The sequence below is a fragment of the Bombus bifarius genome, unplaced genomic scaffold, assembly GCF_011952205.1.
Source record: "Bombus bifarius isolate JDL3187 unplaced genomic scaffold, Bbif_JDL3187 scf7180000008232, whole genome shotgun sequence".
Classification (NCBI taxonomy): Eukaryota; Metazoa; Arthropoda; class Insecta; order Hymenoptera; family Apidae; genus Bombus; species Bombus bifarius.
The window spans coordinates 36,467-54,829 of record NW_022884527.1 but is presented as its reverse complement, the minus strand read 5'-3'; the positions used below and the strand labels follow the sequence as shown (position 1 = coordinate 54,829).

The following is an 18,363-nucleotide window of genomic DNA, read 5'->3' as shown; positions in this document are numbered from 1 at the left end:
TATTATCTATATATATTATATAACTGGGCATTGAACTTGGGGGATTTCGTGCAGATAAGGAAATGCTGAAAAGAGGAATTTATAATCACCATCGCTTTACAGAGATTCGTGACATTTCGTAGAGTTTCGTAAAGATTCGTAAAATTAAGAATATTGCGGCAGACTTTGGAAAATCCTGAAGGAAAGTATCTATACATTGTATAAGTATTTTGCGTGCAGAAGATTGCGATTTCTGAGAAGGAGCGTGGCTGTTTCGCATTTAAAAATTTCAGAAGAAACGTAGCGTATTTGCATATATCGGTGTGATGTCCGACATCTATGTCGTTAATAATACATAAATATTGAACAATTATAATCTTAACTGAGAACGTTCGAACCGCATAACGCAAATCGACCTTTGCGTAATAACGGCTAGTGGACGGTTGGTCAAGTGGAACTTTGATAATTAGTAGCACGAAACGAAATGTTCCGTATCGAATAACTAACAATTTAAATCGTAGAAGTGCAAAACACGAAGAGAAACAACAATCATTCTAGGACATAGGATTACCAGGTGAAAGAAACTAGGACAACATTTGATAATGCTGGTAATTGAAGCTTCGAAAGACTTAAGTTGAATCGACTCGATGTTGTTCAACATGCTTCAGTTTGTTCCCGTGCTCAATATCTTTTTTTAACAATCCCTAGATGGCTTGCATTTCTTCAAGCCAGGAATACTAGACTTATCGGACGGCGACTAGAATGATTAGCCGCATAAAGCTTAAGAATTGCAGAATGCATGATATAAATACAAGATACAGAAGGCGGCCGCCGCGAAGGTCGAACAAAACAAGCGATAACGTTAATACTACACATTCGACCGACGCTCCTCTTTGTATAAAAATTTCCAACTAGAATATTTGTCAAACATTTTGAGACCTGTAAAATATCTGAGAATTTATTATTGTGATCCTATAATATCCGTTTAACATCAGAAAATATTTCTCGAGATATAATTTTTAATTGTATTTATTTCATGATTTCACATCGTAAAGTTGATTTGTTGCATTACAGTGGTCATCTTTATAATATTCCGTCCACGGAGGGGCGAATAGTCGATACTTTGGTGGAGTTGCGTGTTCGCCACGGAAGGCGGCTGACCAGATTCGTTCTTCAACCACTTAAGTAATCGAGCGGCCGAGCAGCTCGTATATCACAGTAAGCGTGAATCAGCGGGATTCGGTGAACACCGAATCTCAACTTTCTCTCTATTAGACTATTTGAAATTTGTTAGGTTTGTTTCTGTCTGGAAATGTACTCGACTGAAAAAAGGGGAGGAAAGTCGTCGTTAATTCCGAAACTAGAACACTTTTTAGTCTAGAATCTTTTTTATTTTGTATTTTTAATATTATTGCAATATGTCGTAATCCTAATATTATTCCATACTTTCAGGAGGGTGAAGTTAGGAAGTAACAAGTGTAACATTTTATTTAATTTTGTATCTAATTATTTAATATTTGTTTCACCTAGATCCGCTATTTGTTAGAAGAGTTGAATGCTATAAAATAAATATCAAACAAAAGCAGTTTTGTCTTACTGAAATGATTGCTGATTGCACGCTTGAAAGCTACCGGAAATCCATAGGGACCAAGCAGGTCAACGGGTTTCGTGTCACGGAAGTACCAATATCCGATTAAGGGGCAAGCCATTAGAAAAAGGGAAAACTTTTTTAGTCCAGAAGAATAAAAAAAAAATGTGCCACGATGATTTCACGCGATACTCGAAACTTTTCCGGGCAATCGAGCAAAAACGACAGAGCCGTGTCTCCCTTCATACTATCGACTTTACAATAAAACTGGAAGAGCCATTGGCCGAAAGCTACAATCGTTCTCTTTTTTTTCTTTCTTTATACAGTTTCAGAACGGTGGTAAAGTATCGTATTTGCGATAAAGATAAGAAGCTCAAATGATATCCAACATTGTTCCATAAATGTCACGAAGGTGTGTGCCTGAAAAACTGAACTTAATTAGCGCGCATTATTAAAAAAGCACAGAAGAGTATAAAAAACAATAATTGCTTTAAATGTTATCATTTTTATCAAGAAAAACAATATGAGAGATATAGTTTCTGCATTCAATAGCATATATTTTAATATCTTTTCTATGAATTATCTTTTTTTATTCGTGATATTCGTTCTAGAAAGCTAAATTGTTAATTCTGTGAAAAGTACAGCTAATAAATGGCAATTTGCAGGTTTATAAGCGTAACACATATCTTGAAGTAAAATAATCATTACAGTACAATTATAACGTATTTGCATTGTGGCATCTACTCGAAGCTTTCACTCTACAGTTGAGTGGCCTCCACTTATACTGTTGCCATCGCCTGTCTTCCTTGCCTTTAAGATATACGCTTGTTGTGATACATTAACTAGCGTTGCTCATGTCCCTCTTTGCACTACTACGATTCATGAATTTCTAGGTTCGATAGATACTGATAAACTACTGTAATCACGTTATAGTCTTTATCTACCGTTACAATATTAAATTTAAATAAACTTGACAATATTTATACTCATTGAGAAAAATATCACAGGATGAAATTCGCATCTCAAAAACAATTATGAAAATTTCGTATTAAGCAGCTATCATGCATATAATTAATGATGCAATCACGTGGCTATATTATACATACATAATTATCATTATCATATTATCATTGAATATTACCGCGATTCATAAGAGGTTGATTTATCAAAAGATCTTTATCTAAAGGTATTCAAAGACCTTGTAGGTCAACGCAACGAGGCACAGGAGCGTTCACATGGAATGCATTTGTTTCCGGGAATGGCAAGATAAGGTTGGTACGTGGCTAAGGCGTATTTTTCATCGCTCATTGAGGAAACATCATGTACATCATAAGGATTATCAGGATCGTTTTAACGATATCCTTGTGGTTGAGATTTTGGATGATATTTGAACGAATTTTATATTTGAAACGAACCATTTCTCGTGTTCTTGGATCATGAAACGAAAAATATTGAATTAAGTACGAATACATGGTAATTTATTAACTAATTTTTTAACCTACTGTTCTTTTTCACAAAAAGCCCTTACCTGCCAACAAGGAATTAGATGAAATTAAAGAGAAATAAAAGTAATAATATTTGATATGTAATTTTATGGTTTCGTTTAAATTAATTACCTTACCTACTTCTTTTTTATCTTTTTTTAAACAATATGTATAAATTATTGTAGAATTTAACGTATTCGGTCTGAAGGACATAACATTGTAGTATCGGTTACGTGATGCGTGTTTTTGATTTCGTGCCGTGGTCGTAAGTTGCACGACACTACCACGATAAAAAGACGTTGATTTTATCCGAAATAACGGTAAAAATAACTAAAGAGGTATCACACAGACAAAAAGCAAAATAAAGAAGAAAGGAAAAGAACGTATCCTTATTTTATTCCTGTATTTTATTCGTATTTTATTCCTGTTCCTTTCTTTAATTCAACAGTATGTATTTATTGTTTTTGCAAATCCAATATAAAAGATCTCAATATATTTTACGTAAGAACAATAAAAAAACGTCCAAGAATAATAAGTTATATTTTTAAAGGGTTTTCCTTTTCTTTTTCTGTAATGTGACTTCTTTATGAAGTGATAGTCGGAGACCTTTACGAGGCAACTGCATAATCTTTCGTTCAATCTTCCTTTTCTTCTTTTTAATAGCAACTTCGTTATCGTTCTCAGAATGCTCATCGTCGTCATTTTGACAGGACTCATCGCCATCATTTTGAGACGAATCATTATCATTATCAATGTTTATTTCTTGGACGATTTTAGCCGAATCAGAAGAAACGTTTAGAATACTTATGCTGTCACTCTTTTCTTCATCTTTGGAAGGTCCTTGATTCGCACTTTTCCTTTTCCCGCGCTTTTTCCTCTTCCGTGTCGTATTTGCTTTCTCAAGGTGTAACGCTTCTACTTCTTTTACTTCTTCTACTTCTCTGTTATTTAATGCAACGTTTCCTTTTCGTTTGTATTCTGGCAGTGGCACATCAAAGTTTCGTTCAAATACAGCCACAAAGAAACCATTGCACAAATCTATGACAGAATTGGCATAAAGACATTTATCTGAACAATTATATTTCTTCGAACTGAAGTTTAGCCAGTTTTGATTTAATAAATCCTTCACGGGAGAAAGCTTGTACGCGTCTTGTACATTTTCAAGAATTTCGTCTATTACTTGCTCATTTTCTTCTGGATAAATAGAACAAGTGCTATAAACAATCCTCTTCACATTCGGGAAATTTAATAAAGCGTGTCGCAAAATGAAAACTTGGAATGCTTGTAATTGTTTGAGGCGCTGTGGGTCACATTTTTCATTGCCATGCACTATCTGTCTATCCAACATACCTATGATAAAAGAATTTCTTTACGATAAACATTTTTATTTATATATATTTATTTATATATACTCTACCTGAACCAGAGCATGTTGGGTCAACTAGAATGTATTCCACATTGGGATACTCATTTGGGTTCAAAATTAATGCATCTTTATTGACAGTCTCTACAGAAGTGGCATTTGTTATTCTAACTTGTTCACATAATGTTTTGTACCTTCGTTCATCAATTTCCACTGCGTAAATTTTTCTAGAAACATCATATATAATAGAATTATAGAATACTCAGTACAAAATAGCATAATAGGTCTCACCCTTTATTTCCCATTATTGCAGCTAAGTGAGATGATTTCATTCCAGGAGCTGCACATAGATCAAGTACTGTAGAGCCTGGTTCTGGATTTAACAGGTGTGATGGAAGACAGCTAGCCTGAAGATATAAAAAAAATGGTTAAAATATTAATTGTCTATCATTTTTGATAGAAATTACCTTGTCTTGTAAAAGAATTTCTCCATTTTGATAACCAGGGTGATCGTGAAAAGTTGTGTCAGGTGGAAAAATAAGTAATTCAGAAATATGAAAATCCTGAATAAAATTTGGCTTTTTTAAATTTTTTATGACATTTAAATGCTCTACATAACTCGGACATTTCGGCATGAAAGACCATCCCTCCTCTTGAAAATAAGATATCCCTTTTTCTAGTGACACTAATAAAGTGTTGATACGAACATATCTTGCTTTTTTTACTGAAAAAAGTGAGATTCTTTTTTAGCAATTGCATGAAGGTAACTGATTTTATAATGGATGTAAAGTAAAACTCGTGCTTCCTTACTAAACTATTTATTGTTAAATACATAGTAAATTACTATATTTGCTACTGGCATTATTATATATGTACAATAATAATAAAAAATATAGAAATATATAAATCACACTTACTATATATAGTTACTACAAATATCAAATATATTATATACGTTATTAATATTAATATGTTATTAATATATATTAAAAAATATATACTTATATATATATATGCAGAATAAATACATTTGTTTTAATATCTAATCAATTTTTTCATTTAAACTATCTTTAGAAGGTTGATCTGCAGTTGCTTTGATTTCACTAGCATTGTCAGGCTCATGAAGTGCCTGATAAACATAACAAGCTATTATTAAATTTACTGTAATTACTGCAGCAAACACAGAAATGCAATTTGTTATGAATCTATCTATGTGAAATTCAACCTTCATAATATGCTGTACTCCAAAAAATGCAGCAAATGGTAGAGTAAACATAGCAATGCTGTATAAGAACAATTTCGCCAATATAGCTACAAAAGTCATAACTGGTCCTTGATCTTTGTTCTGATCAAACGAACTTTCTTTTTGATTTACTTTTTGTTGATTTTTATCCATATAAGAGAAAAGTCTTTTAATTCTAGGATGTCGGCTAGTAAGTATACGGTTGTTACGGATGATTAGAACCATCAATCTGGATATATAATTCTCTTACAAAGAAATTGACTTAATATATCTTAGATTTGAGATCAGATGTGGTTATTAATTTTCCTGCATACGAATGGCCCATTTCTGTAAACATAATATGCATTCATTGATAAGTAAATACAATATATTTTACCTGTTTTATGAGGTTTTTGAACCGCATCAATGTCACTAATATTGCTTAATTCTTCTCGAAATTTTTGTTCATACGCAAGTATAGTTTGAGCAGGTTTACATTCAGTTTTCAAGGCCTTCTTTCCCCAAAGTAATTCTGTTATCAGAATTTTTGCTAACCACGGTTGCAAACGAGGTTCATTCACTAATATATTAGTTTTCTTTATAAGATGATCTAACTGCTCTTCTCTTTGCAATGTATTGAGGCATAAAGAATATATCGCGGACACATTCTATATTATTAAACAAAAAGGTAACATTATTATTTGAGAATAACATAAATAAATATGTACTCTTTCGAAAACCATGTGACTATGATACTCCGAAATGAGAAAAGTGATCAGTTATTCGATGAATTCAAAATAGTTATATATTCGGTAAATTTTTCTATAGTTTAATTACTTCATTTTGCTTTTCTTTTAATATGTTTATTAGATATTAACTTACAGGATGTTTTTGTCTATAAATCAATGATTTAAGACTACCACCTTTCTCACGAACCTCCTGAACAATCTTAGCAGCAGATTTATAAAGTCTTGGAACTTTGATGGAATGCACGAATCCGCTGGTCATGTTATCGCATCAAAAGATAGTACTTTGTAATATCAAATTTAATTTTGATCACTTACTATTCGATTAATTACTGGCTTCTATATGGATATGTGTTTCGTGCACGCAAGACGAAATAGAATAATGTCAGCCATGTCATTAGGAGATGCGCACAATCTACCAAACACGTTGTAATTATAGCATGAAAAGAAAAAATCGTCTTCACCAAAAACCAAATTTAAATATGTAATGTATTCTTATAAATACATTTATTATTATTTCTTACAATTTTATCGCAAATAAATTCGACATTAGTAGTCGCGTGACGGTTTATTTAAGATTACTAAAACAATTTCCGACTTCAGTGATTCTAATAAAAATTAAATTTTTAAAAGAATGTACAATTTTCAAATTGTAATAATCTTATATATGTATGAATCATTTAATGTTACTGACAAATACATAGCAGTTATAAGGAGAATGAGATGATATTTAAAAATAAGCCTTCATTTTGTACAGAATGTCACGTGTTTGTTACCACTACCAATCAGTTCACATGTGAATTTATTTTAATGTACTTCGATCTAATCTCTAATTCGTTAGATACTTTGTAATCACGAAATGTTTTTCATTGTTTTGCGTACGATTAAAAACATATTCAACTAGAAATATGATATCAGGAAAGTCCTAACTATTAACGGTAAGATGACAATTTTCTTGGACTAAATGAAATTTTATTATAGGTTAGATTTCGGCAAATGATTGAAAAGTGTATTTTCAACTTTTTCAGTAACTAGTTTTTATTTTCCTTTAATAGAGATGTTTGAATAATAAATAAGTGATATTTATTATTTCATTAACGCGCTTCGTAATGCGTGCTTTTATTTTAAAAGTGAAATATAAAGACGTAGAAAGATCTGTTGCAATCATTTTGTATGAAACGTATACTTTAAATCGTCAGAATTTATAAATATCACAATTGATATAAGTAACGACTTAAGTAATTCATTCAATATGAGAATCAAAACACTTCGTTGTGTAATTTATTTATGACTTATAAAAAAGATCGATTAAAATTATTCCTTTGAATATTTTACAGAATATATAAATTATATTCTGTATTAATACTAAATTTAATATAAAAATGTTATAAGACGATGATAAATTGTTCTAGAAGATTTGGAGGCATTGATTTAACGGAGACATTCAAACTTACATCTCATTCATATTACAACAAAGGACACTTCAATGACTAAAGACAAAAAGGTTTTTTTGCCTTGTATATTACAATGTTTTATAATGCTTATTATGTGTGATACATTTCATATAGTTAATCATATGTGTATACATTGCACACAAGTGTTTGGGACTTTTAAATGTAAACTTTTATCTCATTAGAAGCATATAAAAATTCAGTACCGAAATGTGCATAGTATTTTGATATGTCACATTGTATTGTTCTTAATATACTAAAATTTCCTTGTGCTATATTATAATGTTATCTTCCTTTAATTTTTTTTTTTTGTTTAATGTTCATATTTAAATAAATGTTGCTTATTATATGTGTTTTGTTATATATATTTAGTAAGTGCCCTATGATTCTATGCAATTGTTCATAAAATATATATTTAATCATGTAGATAGAAATTGTTCTTAGAAGGTATTTAATTATTGCTTTTTTTATGATTTCAGTTGATCCTGCATGCTGTGCACTGCATCATCGTTCTGCCTAAAATATTGCACTGTATTTTTTCTTACTTTGCCAAACATATTACTTACACAATAAAGTAAATTACAAACTATGGCTGCCTACATCAATCGTACAATGTCCATGATTGGAGGAGACAGCCACTTGAGATCGACAGATATACGAACTGATAATTCTCCCCTTCAGATTTTTGTTAAAGCCAAGAAAAAGATCAATGATATATTTTTGGAAATAGAAGACTATGTGCAGGACACTGTAGGATTTATGAAATGTAAGTAATTCATTTGAAATATACAAGATTTTGAATATGAAAATATGATCTTAGGAAGATCAAATTATGATATTAAACCATTTTTACTAAAATTACTTTTGTAGCATTGCAAGCTGAACGTAATATTGTCACTGCAGAAGAAGCACAAAAAATTGATAGCTATGTTGATAAGGTTCGTGCAATTAGAGATGTACTTAAAAGAGATCACATGAAAGTTGCATTTTTTGGAAGGTATATTGTTAGAATTATTGCTAAAAGGTATTAGCCATATCTGAATTATATATCTTACAAAATATTACAGAACTAGCAATGGAAAGAGTACAGTTATTAACGCAATGTTACGTGATAAAATTTTACCAAGTGGCATAGGACATACAACAAATTGCTTCTTACAAGTTGAAGGTTCAGATAATGGTGAAGCTTACTTGATTACAGAAGGAACCACTGAGAAACAACCTGTTCAATCAGTTGGTCAATTAGGTCATGCTCTCTGCAAAGAAAAGTTATGTGAAAGTCATTTAGTGAGAATATTTTGGCCAAAAGAAAAATGTTTGTTATTAAGAGATGATGTAGTATTTGTCGACAGTCCTGGAGTGGATGTGACACCAAATCTGGATGAGTGGATTGACAAACATTGTTTGGATGCAGATGTTTTTGTGCTCGTGGCTAATGCTGAATCTACTTTAATGGTGACAGTATGTATCCACTTTTGTTGAATTTTACACCATTTTACTTCTAGTTGTATGTACTTATAACAGTCTAATTACAGGAAAAGAACTTTTTTCACAAAGTATCTACAAAATTATCTAAACCAAATATCTTCATTTTAAATAATAGATGGGATGCATCTGCTTCAGAACCAGAATTTTTCGAACAGGTATGTGTTATATAAATTTATAGAAACAGATATTATGTAAATATAAGTTTAATAATATAGCATTATAAAGTCACTAAAAAAGTATTTTTAAATATACTTCATTAAAAATGAATTAAGTTTTTTATATAAGAAGATTCTGAATTTTTTTTTATTAAAGCTGGTACTACATATTATTTCGAAATCCATTTGCACATAAACAACTTAATATTAGTGTATTCAAAAGTATATGTGTGAAGCACAAATTTTTTTAATAAGTAGCTGTATGCAGTGGCAGCTTTACTTAAATAATTCACATAATACCCCATTTATCCTTTAGCTGGTCAAAGAGCAGAAGGAGGTAAGTTATTCTATTTGGTAAATTTTAAGTATAGTGGAACTCATATTTCTTGATTGTAAAATGTTTTTTTTTGAGAAAGATATATATAACTTTAATTATAAGTAAAGTCTATGCACTATGCAAGAGACACAATGTGCACAAATTTTGTAGCATGGAAAATTACTCGTTAAAATTAAGTTAAATAGAATCTTCTTTTAACAATGCAATAAGTTGCATCAATTCAATGCTTATAGTATGTGATAGAAACTTGACTATGTGCTTCTTGCTTTTTACATTATTTTACAATTTATAATGTAACTTATGTTTATTTACAATTTACATTTGTGTAGGTAAGGGCACAACATCAAGAGCGGGCTGTCGATTTCTTGTCAAGAGAATTAAAAGTCTACACACCCAAAGATGCTGAAGAGCGAGTTTTCTTCGTTTCAGCAAAAGAAACTCTTCAAGCTCGTATGCAAGAACAACGTGGTCAACCTGCTCATAGTAAGACACATGATTTCTTTATTTATGGTTTGTATTAATTATATATTTTTAATATTTTTGAAACTTTTTGTAGATGGTGCGCTAGCAGAAGGATTTCAAAATCGGTATTTCGAATTTCAAGATTTTGAACGAAAATTTGAAGAATGTATTTCAAAGTCTGCTGTGAAAACGAAATTTGAACAGCATTCTCAACGTGGAAAACATATTGCTACGTAAATAATTTATTATCTGTTTTACTCTATCTAAATATTTATTTTTCAGTGCATAAAATCAAATATACTTTCTTCAGGGAAATACGACAAACTCTAGATGAAATACTAGATAGGACACAAAGAATGAAAAATGAACAATTGTGTATTAAGAAAGATGTCCATGATAAATTAAATTACACGGAACAACAATTAATGTTGCTGACTCAAGAAATGAAGGACAAAATTCATCATATGGTGGAGGATGTAGAACAAAGGGTGTCTAAAGCTCTGAGCGAAGAAATTCGTAGATTAGCTGTACTTATTGATGAATTCAGTGTTCCGTTCCATACCGACCCACTAGTTCTAAATGTATATAAACGGGAACTTCATACACACGTAGAAAATGGCTTAGGTATTATTGTTTTTTTAATTTATTCACCATATCTTTATTTTATAAAATTTGTAACTTTATAATTTTATATAGGTTCCAACTTAAGAGCAAGACTCAGTACGGCATTGGCATTGAATATTGAAAACTCCCAGAGAGAAATGACAGAACGAATGGCAAATTTATTGCCAGAGAATAAGAGACAAATGTCTCTAAACATTTTACCAAGACGAGAACCATTCGAAATTTTGTACAGATTAAATTGTGATAATCTATGCGCAGATTTTCACGAAGATTTAGAATTTCGATTTTCTTGGGGAATTACAGCCATAATTAATAGATTTGCGGGAAGACAGGGAAGGAAGTTAACCATTGCTAATTATCCACAGGAGGTAAGATAATTTATTCGATAGTATAAAATACTTTTGTAATAATAAAATTGTTATTTAATCTGTATAATCGTAGATACCACCAGCAATTATGTCTCCTGCAGAAAGTGTTGATTCTATAAAATTTATGTCAAGTACTCCAAACCATCAACCAAGATCAGACGATTTGTCATTGGCTACTAGAATCGCAATAGCATCTATAACATCTCAAGGAACTATGGGAGGACTTATAGTTGCTGGATTTGTAAGTATATTACACAATAAAAGCATCTATTTTATTGAGGGATGAAATCTATTTTACTGAAATTGTTTGCTTAAGATGTTAAAAACAATTGGTTGGAGACTTATAGCGGTAACCGGTGCTATTTATGGTGCTCTATATCTCTATGAACGATTAACATGGACTAATAAAGCAAAAGAACGTGAGTTTAAACGTCAGTACGTATCTCATGCTACAAAAAAGTTGAAACTAATAGTGGATCTCACGTCTGCGAATTGCAGTCATCAAGTACAACAGTGAGTTTTATTTTATTTTACTGAATTATTACTACTTTTACTTTATCGCAAAATTAATTTTAATATTATTTATATATAATTGCAGAGAGCTATCTAGCACCTTTGCACGTCTGTGTCATTTAGTAGATGAAACAACATCCGAAATGGATACCGAACTAAAAAATATTGCAAGTACAATACGAATACTAGAGGAAGCAACTAGTAGTGCTAAAGTTTTACGAAATAAGGCTAATTATTTAACAAACGAGCTCGATTTATTCAATGCAGCATATTTAAAGTCATTAAATTAAGCATTGAATGTCATTTTTAAGAAATATGAGTTACAAAAGATTGATGAACATCACTGTTTCAGAAAATATGTCTATGCATGTATGATAATTAATACAACTTATCAATGTACTAATCTATGTATCTGTGGATATGTTTCCTGAAACAATGATTTATGCATATAGAAGGAATGTTTTTACTAAAACATTGAATTTTTTGTAATTTAAGAAAGATAATTTGTTTTTAGAGGGATTAGCACAAAATGTCTTACATCAATAGACTTCCAACAAATTTTTTAATTTTTTTCTTTTTTTATAATTTGTTTCATCAAATAAATCATGCTAAAACAGATCTTTTTACAAATATAGCGCCAGTGTTTTGAAATATGAAATCGAAGTACATATTGATTTATACTCAAATCTATTACAGAGATATAATTGAATCTTACTTATGTAGTAAATAAAATAATGAAATTAGATTTATTAGATTATACTTATAAAAGACCTTATGTTATTATATAAATAAAAGGTTATTTATTGAGTAAGAATTATGTTCGTGTTTTTTTATTGTTCTATGCAGTGTGATCATACAAATATAGGACAAGTTTATCTCATCGTAGAATGATGTATTAAGTCTAAACGAAACGCATGACCGAAAGAAATATAACCTCGTAAAACATGTGTGAACCTCTGAAATGATTCGAATGTATAATTACGTTCAAATAAAACAGTGGAACTATGCAATCCGATTGTTTAGTGCTGTAAGTTCTTCATTCAGTATGTCATTCCAATTATTGTCGATTTAGTGAACATTCATTATTTTCATTTTAATTAGAAGGTATCTTCTAACCTAAAAGCTCCTGTACAAGCTGATTTAATCGGACCGCCTGATCCGGTTTCGAATTTAAGGCCGATCATTTTTGCAAAATCTGAGGATGAAAGCCTGCTAGAAAAAAAATTCAGAGAAGCCAGAGAAGACACGCAAATTTGGAATCAAAATTTTTGGACGGAACATAATAGTACCTTCATAGAGGTGTAACATAATTCTTACATAACATCATTATGAAATATGTTTCAAATTTTAATTTATTGAATGTATTATAGGAACGTAAGCAATTTCAAGAAACTCTAAAAGCACAAGGAAAAACGTCAATTACTGCGGATGATATGTCAGTGTTTTATAAAGAATTTTTAGATAAAAATTGGCAGATGCACTTAAATTATAATATCGCATGGTATAAAAGAAATGTTAAATTACTATTCCTTGAGATCAGAGTAAGAATATCTAAATTAAAATTTAGATAATTTACAGTATTAATCATTATCATTATACATAGCATATTGTACATATTTACAATGTGAAGTTTTATTTGTAAGTTGTCAGAAGCAGAATATATATATTACAATATAAATAAATACTAGTGAATATTTATTCATATATAATTCTATTGAGTATATTAAAAAACTTCATAATCACATAAACAATTACAACTAAATTTAATTGTCTGCATACTACATAACTATTTCTTTTTTAAATAATTCTCATGTTATTCTGACAAATTTGATTCCTCAAACATCCTATCTCATGTTCTCTTTCCTCAATAATCAATGCCATGTACCTGTGTTGCTGTTTCTCACAAATGAGTCTCTTTTTATACTCTTTCACAGATTGATGCAACTTTTGATAAGCAAATTTTGCAAGTGCTATTGCCTTTTGTTTCTCTTTTTTTAAATAATCTATTTCAACTATAAGTGTTCTACATTTTTCACATTGCGATAAATATATCTTGTTTAATTTAGTATCATTCTCATTCAATGTTATTTGCAAAGATTCATTTTTCGTTCTTTCTTTGTTTAATTCATCTTTAAGCTCATTAAATTCGGAAGCAACTTGCTGGACCATCACCTCACTGTCATGTAATAACTAATAAAGATAGATATTTGTTAATACAACATTTTAATTTAAATTTAAAATTATTTTAATAAATTTACTTTAATGGATATAAAACCTTCTTTTGTTTTGAAATTGTTTTATTTTGTTCCTCTATAATTTTGTCTTTTATTCTCAATTCAGATAAATGATTTTCCTTGAAAGTTTCTAATTCTTGTTTCAGCTGGTTACAAGTCGTTGTTTCTTCACATAAACAATATTGCAAATGATCTATTTTCTCTTCCATTTCTTTAAAAGTAGAGTTACTTGACTGTAACATATTTTTCATCTCCGATATCTCGATATTCTGCCAATATAACTTAAATTAGTATAAAATCATAATTTGATGCTTGTTATTGAATTTACCTTTTGAGATAATTCTTCATTTCTTTCATGTATGCTATGTAGTTGACTATTACATATACCACTTACTTCACATATTCGTCTCTTTTGTATATTAATTACGTTTGTAAGTTCTAAAATCATATCCATAAATTCTGCTCTCTCTCTATTTAAAGCATTTTCTTTTTCTTTTACAGCATGTTTCATTCTATTCACTTCTTTTTTAACCTCCTCACACCTTGTATGATTGAAGCATGCATTTAATATCTAAAGTGATTCTTAGATTACATTTTAAAGAAACAAGAACTAATACCTGTATTCATGTTAAAAATTATTTGAAATTACCTTTTAGATTCATCCTCTGATAAAGATTGTAATTTGCTCTTTAAATTGTCACGTTCTTGCAGCAGATCTGTATTTTTATGTGCAACTTCGATTACCTGTTGCTGAAAAGATAATTATTTTACTATTAATAAAAATTATTCTTTTCTCAAGTACATACTTGTAATTTTGAAATCTCATTTAATAATTCATCCCTATCTGTTTTGACTAAATCTGCTTGATTTTTTGATTGTTTCACTAAATCCATTGCAACATTTCTTTGTTCTTCAGCTGTTACTAATACATCTTTTAAACAAGCTGCCCTTTGTTCACTACCTTCTTTCAAACAATTTAGACTGCAAGTTAAAGATTTCAATCTTTTTTCAAGTTCTTTAGTGCGTATTTTTTCAGTTAAAAGATCCTACAAATTACGTATTATATGAATTTAAAGAGCCAAATGTTATTATTTTTAATAAAACCTTTTGAATTCTTTCGAAAATTTTCTTGTCTTTTGCACAAATATCTTCTATAATGGAATCAATTTTCCCTAATTCATTTGAAATGCTTTCATCTATTTCTATTTGAAATGTTTCCTGCTTTGTTGCTTCATTCTGCACATAATTTGAGCCCAAACTATTTATATTTAATTCAGTGCGAAAATTATCTTTTGTTGGAATGGTTTGCTCGCTTTTCTCTTCGTATGTATCAATTATTTTGTCTTGAGTACACATTTTATAAAATTGTGAAGTTAAGTCTACTTGATCAGATTTACTTTGTTTCTCTGGTTCTTTCAACTCTTTACCAATTGCATCATTCATTATATTAACTTCATCCTTCAAATCTGTATGAACTAATAAACAATTTTATATTAACATGTTAATACATACTATCTTTTGCATGGATTAGTGATACTGATATACCTTCAGTTGAGGGAACCTTCTTATAAAAACGTAATTTTTTGCGTGTTTTGCATGTTATAACATTACATGGTATTCTCTTTTTAATACTATCATGTGATATGCATTCTTCAGTGCAGTCGAACCTACTGCATTGGTCTTTTGAAGATAAAATTTTGTGGGCACAGTGATAATATTTTGCAATGTTATTGTATACGTTACACTGTATAAAATATAATTTTTCCTACATTACTATTTTCCTGAATCAATTTATGTGTTATGTTATATTTACTTTTTTACATGCTGTTGTGGGATACACACTACATTCTCCATCCATCTTTTGCAATTTAGAAATAATTAAGAGTTGTCTATTCAAGGCATCAAGTCGCGTTGAAATATTGTACATTCCAAATTCTAATTAACACTTTAGAAATATTTATCATAATATTAATTTATATCTTTTTGTAAATTTTAAATTACTGACATTTAAATAGGTAATGTAATAAATGATACACATGAAACTATTGGGCATTCGTCTTGTATATAGATTGTCTTATTTTTTTATTTTGTATAATTTTTCGATTTATATATCATTGATGAACGTGTACAAAATTTACTTTTGAACAAATATTATGATATTCTTTCGAGAAACAAGGAATTAAAAAGTAACATACAAAATGCAAAATAATGGTAGTGGACAATTACTAACAGAAAAGGTAGATATTTTTAAATGCCATTATTTGTACAATGTATCGTCGTTACTTAGAGTTGTTTAAGCAAAAAAGATCGCATTATATATCGTGGAATAGTTTATTCCTTTGGGGATTTGGATTATGGATAGCTCTATGTACAAGCAATGTATATCATTCAGTTATTTCAAAACAACAAGGTAAATATTACGTTCTGTATAATAAATTTATTCAACATAATAGCTTCCGTGCAGTTACGTTATTTTACTTATAAAATTCAGATCTTGAAGTTGTGTATAATATTTCGACAAAAACGGAGGCTATAGAAGAAATGTTACATATTACAAGAGCAAATTATATATACTGTAACATGATAATAATGTTAAAAACTGTACTCCAATATGTTTATGTTTTTGTATCTATATCTTTCGCAATACTTTTCGCATGTTCATATAGCAATTCCCTTAAAAAGGCGATAAAAATATGGAATAATGTGTAAGTAAAAAGTTCGTATCGTAGAAGATGAATGATAAATGATAATTATGTTTTCAATGTGGATGGATTTTCATAGGATGTGCAACTTTTACTCAGCTATCTTTTATTTCACAACTTTCATAAGAAGTCGTAACAAAAATATTTTTAATAAAAGCGATTCAAATAAAAGTGTCTCTGCTATATTAGAATCTAAATTGATGCCAAATTTTATGATAAGTACAAAATATTTAAAAACAGAATTGAGTTGTGATGATGAAGAAGATAAATGGACTGTGGTAAAAAACAAAAATAAAAATATATTGGATACAAATATAAATATTATTCAAAGTGAAATTATTTTTAGTAGTTATACATTGTTGTTTTTCAACAATTATGAACTTTATCAATACTTCAATAATCAGTATCTAAAAAATCATTTATTAACGAAATATTTCGTACGTCAAGATTCAGAACATATAAGAAGTAATTTAAAAACTTCAAATAAGTATAAAAGAAATAATAATACTTCACCAAAACAAGTCATACAAAGAGGCATTGTTAGCTCTTCACCGGAATTTAAAAAATTCTTAGCAAATTTAAAAACATTTCAATTTTTTTATCCATGCATGTTAGAAGTATCTACAAATTATATGATTCGTATAAAATCAATAAAATAAAACACAATATTTTTATTTGTACAAACGTTTTCATTTTAAGTTTTTATAATACAAATATACAATAAGAAAACAGAATTCTGTATGTTAATAATCTTATATTTTTTATTATCCTAATATGTAGTACATATTATAACAAATTTTTTCATGAAAATTATGTTCTTAGAAAGTGTACAAAAACACGTGTTAGTTAATAATAATTAAAAAATTACTTTTTTTTATTATATAAAATATCTTTAAAAATTTTAAAATTAAAGTAAAACCGAAATATACCCAATATATCAATGCTGGACACCATATAGACACTGATATCATCGGGTACTCAATAGTCAGCGACGATGCGAAAACGATTGTTTAGTAACATCTGTATAAAAAGAATTGGATGAATAGTTCCAGAAGCTTTTTATTATTATTCTTGTAAACTAATAAATGTCCAAAGTTAAAATTTTATATTTGAAGTTCAGCCCCTCAAATTTCGTGTTGGTCGGCCACTAGAACTCGTAAGTTCATAGGGCTTATGTAAGTTAGTACGATATAAGCCATAAGTTCTATGCCAGTACCATTCATACCAAGTACCATTCAGTACCAAGCATAAGTAGTAAATATTTTATAAAAAGTTATAAAAAAATATTCATCAAAATAATAGTGAATTTTGATATGTAATAATATACAAAAAAAATAAGTGTCGTTTCTTTCATTATTTTATTCTATCTGTTTATTGTTTGAAAACATTGAAAGTTTTCATTAATTTGTTAAAATAGAACGAAAAAGATTATTATTTATAAATTTTACATTTTTTTATTTTACGTGGAAAGAACAGTATTATATTGTACAAGCTCACAAAAACTATTTAAAGAAACTTATTAAAAAACGAATTATTTTTTAAGAAAACACTCATGAAATTATAGATAGCAAAAAGTCTAATTTTAGTTAAATCTCTCTCAACTTTCGCTATGAATCATCTTTATAATCTAATAAATACAAAGTTCGA

The 18,363-nt window shown here is 29.2% G+C and overlaps 6 protein-coding genes across 13 annotated transcripts; 3 read left to right on the top strand and 3 right to left on the bottom strand.

Annotated features, from left to right (window-relative positions):
* Nucleotides 1-3,450: 3,450 nt before the first annotated feature.
* On the bottom strand, nt 3,451-6,681 carry LOC117211372 (probable 28S rRNA (cytosine-C(5))-methyltransferase). The gene is made up of 6 exons (XM_033455168.1): nt 6,519-6,681; nt 6,034-6,304; nt 4,882-5,138; nt 4,706-4,821; nt 4,469-4,641; nt 3,451-4,401 (listed from the first exon to the last, which is right to left on the bottom strand). The coding sequence occupies exons 1-6, from the start codon at nt 6,642-6,644 to the stop codon at nt 3,596-3,598; spliced, it is 1,749 nt and encodes a 582-aa protein (XP_033311059.1). The 5' UTR covers nt 6,645-6,681; the 3' UTR covers nt 3,451-3,595.
* LOC117211376 lies at nt 5,425-6,783 on the bottom strand. 2 transcript variants are annotated; one of them, XM_033455172.1, is made up of 2 exons: nt 6,701-6,783; nt 5,425-5,984 (listed from the first exon to the last, which is right to left on the bottom strand). In XM_033455172.1, exon 2 carries the CDS (start codon nt 5,880-5,882, stop codon nt 5,457-5,459), a length of 426 nt encoding a protein of 141 aa, XP_033311063.1. In that variant the 5' UTR covers nt 5,883-5,984; nt 6,701-6,783; the 3' UTR covers nt 5,425-5,456. The 2 variants fall into 2 exon arrangements, with proteins under 2 accessions (XP_033311063.1, XP_033311065.1); XM_033455174.1 differs by lacking the exon at nt 6,701-6,783 and adding an exon at nt 6,133-6,269.
* On the top strand, nt 6,680-12,525 carry LOC117211371 (transmembrane GTPase Marf). Of its 6 annotated transcripts, none has more exons than XM_033455167.1 (14): nt 7,180-7,320; nt 7,798-7,886; nt 8,515-8,599; nt 8,704-8,830; nt 8,901-9,294; nt 9,369-9,476; nt 9,793-9,813; nt 10,143-10,296; nt 10,370-10,508; nt 10,586-10,899; nt 10,972-11,267; nt 11,341-11,508; nt 11,584-11,780; nt 11,866-12,525. In XM_033455167.1, exons 2-14 carry the CDS (start codon nt 7,869-7,871, stop codon nt 12,068-12,070), a joined length of 2,226 nt encoding a protein of 741 aa, XP_033311058.1. In that variant the 5' UTR covers nt 7,180-7,320; nt 7,798-7,868; the 3' UTR covers nt 12,071-12,525. The 6 variants fall into 6 exon arrangements, with proteins under 6 accessions (XP_033311055.1, XP_033311053.1, XP_033311056.1 ...); XM_033455166.1 differs by having other exon boundaries at nt 7,181-7,320; nt 7,795-7,886; XM_033455164.1 differs by lacking the exons at nt 7,180-7,320; nt 7,798-7,886 and adding an exon at nt 6,680-6,811 and having other exon boundaries at nt 8,313-8,599.
* A 71-nt stretch (nt 12,526-12,596) lies between these two features.
* LOC117211375 (COA8 family protein CG14806, mitochondrial) lies at nt 12,597-13,482 on the top strand. Its single transcript, XM_033455171.1, has 3 exons — nt 12,597-12,807; nt 12,882-13,079; nt 13,151-13,482. The coding sequence occupies exons 1-3, from the start codon at nt 12,742-12,744 to the stop codon at nt 13,349-13,351; spliced, it is 465 nt and encodes a 154-aa protein (XP_033311062.1). The 5' UTR covers nt 12,597-12,741; the 3' UTR covers nt 13,352-13,482.
* Nucleotides 13,483-13,543: 61 nt separating this feature from the next.
* LOC117211374 (GRIP and coiled-coil domain-containing protein PFC0235w-like) lies at nt 13,544-15,941 on the bottom strand. Of its 2 annotated transcripts, XM_033455170.1 has the most exons (6): nt 15,560-15,727; nt 14,821-15,489; nt 14,664-14,764; nt 14,343-14,556; nt 14,056-14,283; nt 13,544-13,970 (listed from the first exon to the last, which is right to left on the bottom strand). In XM_033455170.1, exons 2-6 carry the CDS (start codon nt 14,905-14,907, stop codon nt 13,578-13,580), a joined length of 1,023 nt encoding a protein of 340 aa, XP_033311061.1. In that variant the 5' UTR covers nt 14,908-15,489; nt 15,560-15,727; the 3' UTR covers nt 13,544-13,577. The 2 variants fall into 2 exon arrangements, with proteins under 2 accessions (XP_033311061.1, XP_033311060.1); XM_033455169.1 differs by lacking the exons at nt 14,821-15,489; nt 15,560-15,727 and adding an exon at nt 15,828-15,941.
* Nucleotides 15,942-16,321: 380 nt separating this feature from the next.
* LOC117211377 lies at nt 16,322-18,357 on the top strand. Its single transcript, XM_033455175.1, has 2 exons — nt 16,322-16,719; nt 16,796-18,357. Exons 1-2 carry the CDS (start codon nt 16,556-16,558, stop codon nt 17,373-17,375), a joined length of 744 nt encoding a protein of 247 aa, XP_033311066.1. The 5' UTR covers nt 16,322-16,555; the 3' UTR covers nt 17,376-18,357.
* Nucleotides 18,358-18,363: the final 6 nt, after the last annotated feature.

Coding starts and splice junctions, on each gene's coding strand:
- LOC117211374 (XM_033455169.1), bottom strand. CDS start 15,941: ATGTACAATATTTCAACGCGACTTGATGCCTTGAATAGACAACTCTTA. Junction 14,765..15,827: donor CCACAACAGCATGTAAAAAA/GTAAATATAACA, acceptor TTATCTTTTCAG/CAACAGGTAATCGAAGTTGC. Junction 13,971..14,055: donor CAATTTCAAAACAAAAGAAG/GTTTTATATCCA, acceptor TATCTTTATTAG/TTATTACATGACAGTGAGGT.
- LOC117211377 (XM_033455175.1), top strand. CDS start 16,556: ATGTTACATATTACAAGAGCAAATTATATATACTGTAACATGATAATA. Junction 16,720..16,795: donor ATAAAAATATGGAATAATGT/GTAAGTAAAAAG, acceptor GGATTTTCATAG/GATGTGCAACTTTTACTCAG.
- LOC117211372 (XM_033455168.1), bottom strand. CDS start 6,644: ATGACCAGCGGATTCGTGCATTCCATCAAAGTTCCAAGACTTTATAAA. Junction 5,139..6,033: donor TCAAAAACCTCATAAAACAG/GTAAAATATATT, acceptor CACTTTTTTCAG/TAAAAAAAGCAAGATATGTT. Junction 4,822..4,881: donor AAATTCTTTTACAAGACAAG/GTAATTTCTATC, acceptor TTATATCTTCAG/GCTAGCTGTCTTCCATCACA.
- LOC117211376 (XM_033455172.1), bottom strand. CDS start 5,882: ATGGTTCTAATCATCCGTAACAACCGTATACTTACTAGCCGACATCCT.
- LOC117211371 (XM_033455164.1), top strand. CDS start 8,422: ATGGCTGCCTACATCAATCGTACAATGTCCATGATTGGAGGAGACAGC. Junction 9,477..9,792: donor AACCAGAATTTTTCGAACAG/GTATGTGTTATA, acceptor TTTATCCTTTAG/CTGGTCAAAGAGCAGAAGGA. Junction 9,814..10,142: donor TGGTCAAAGAGCAGAAGGAG/GTAAGTTATTCT, acceptor ACATTTGTGTAG/GTAAGGGCACAACATCAAGA.
- LOC117211375 (XM_033455171.1), top strand. CDS start 12,742: ATGATTCGAATGTATAATTACGTTCAAATAAAACAGTGGAACTATGCA. Junction 12,808..12,881: donor CAATCCGATTGTTTAGTGCT/GTAAGTTCTTCA, acceptor CATTTTAATTAG/AAGGTATCTTCTAACCTAAA. Junction 13,080..13,150: donor ATAATAGTACCTTCATAGAG/GTGTAACATAAT, acceptor AATGTATTATAG/GAACGTAAGCAATTTCAAGA.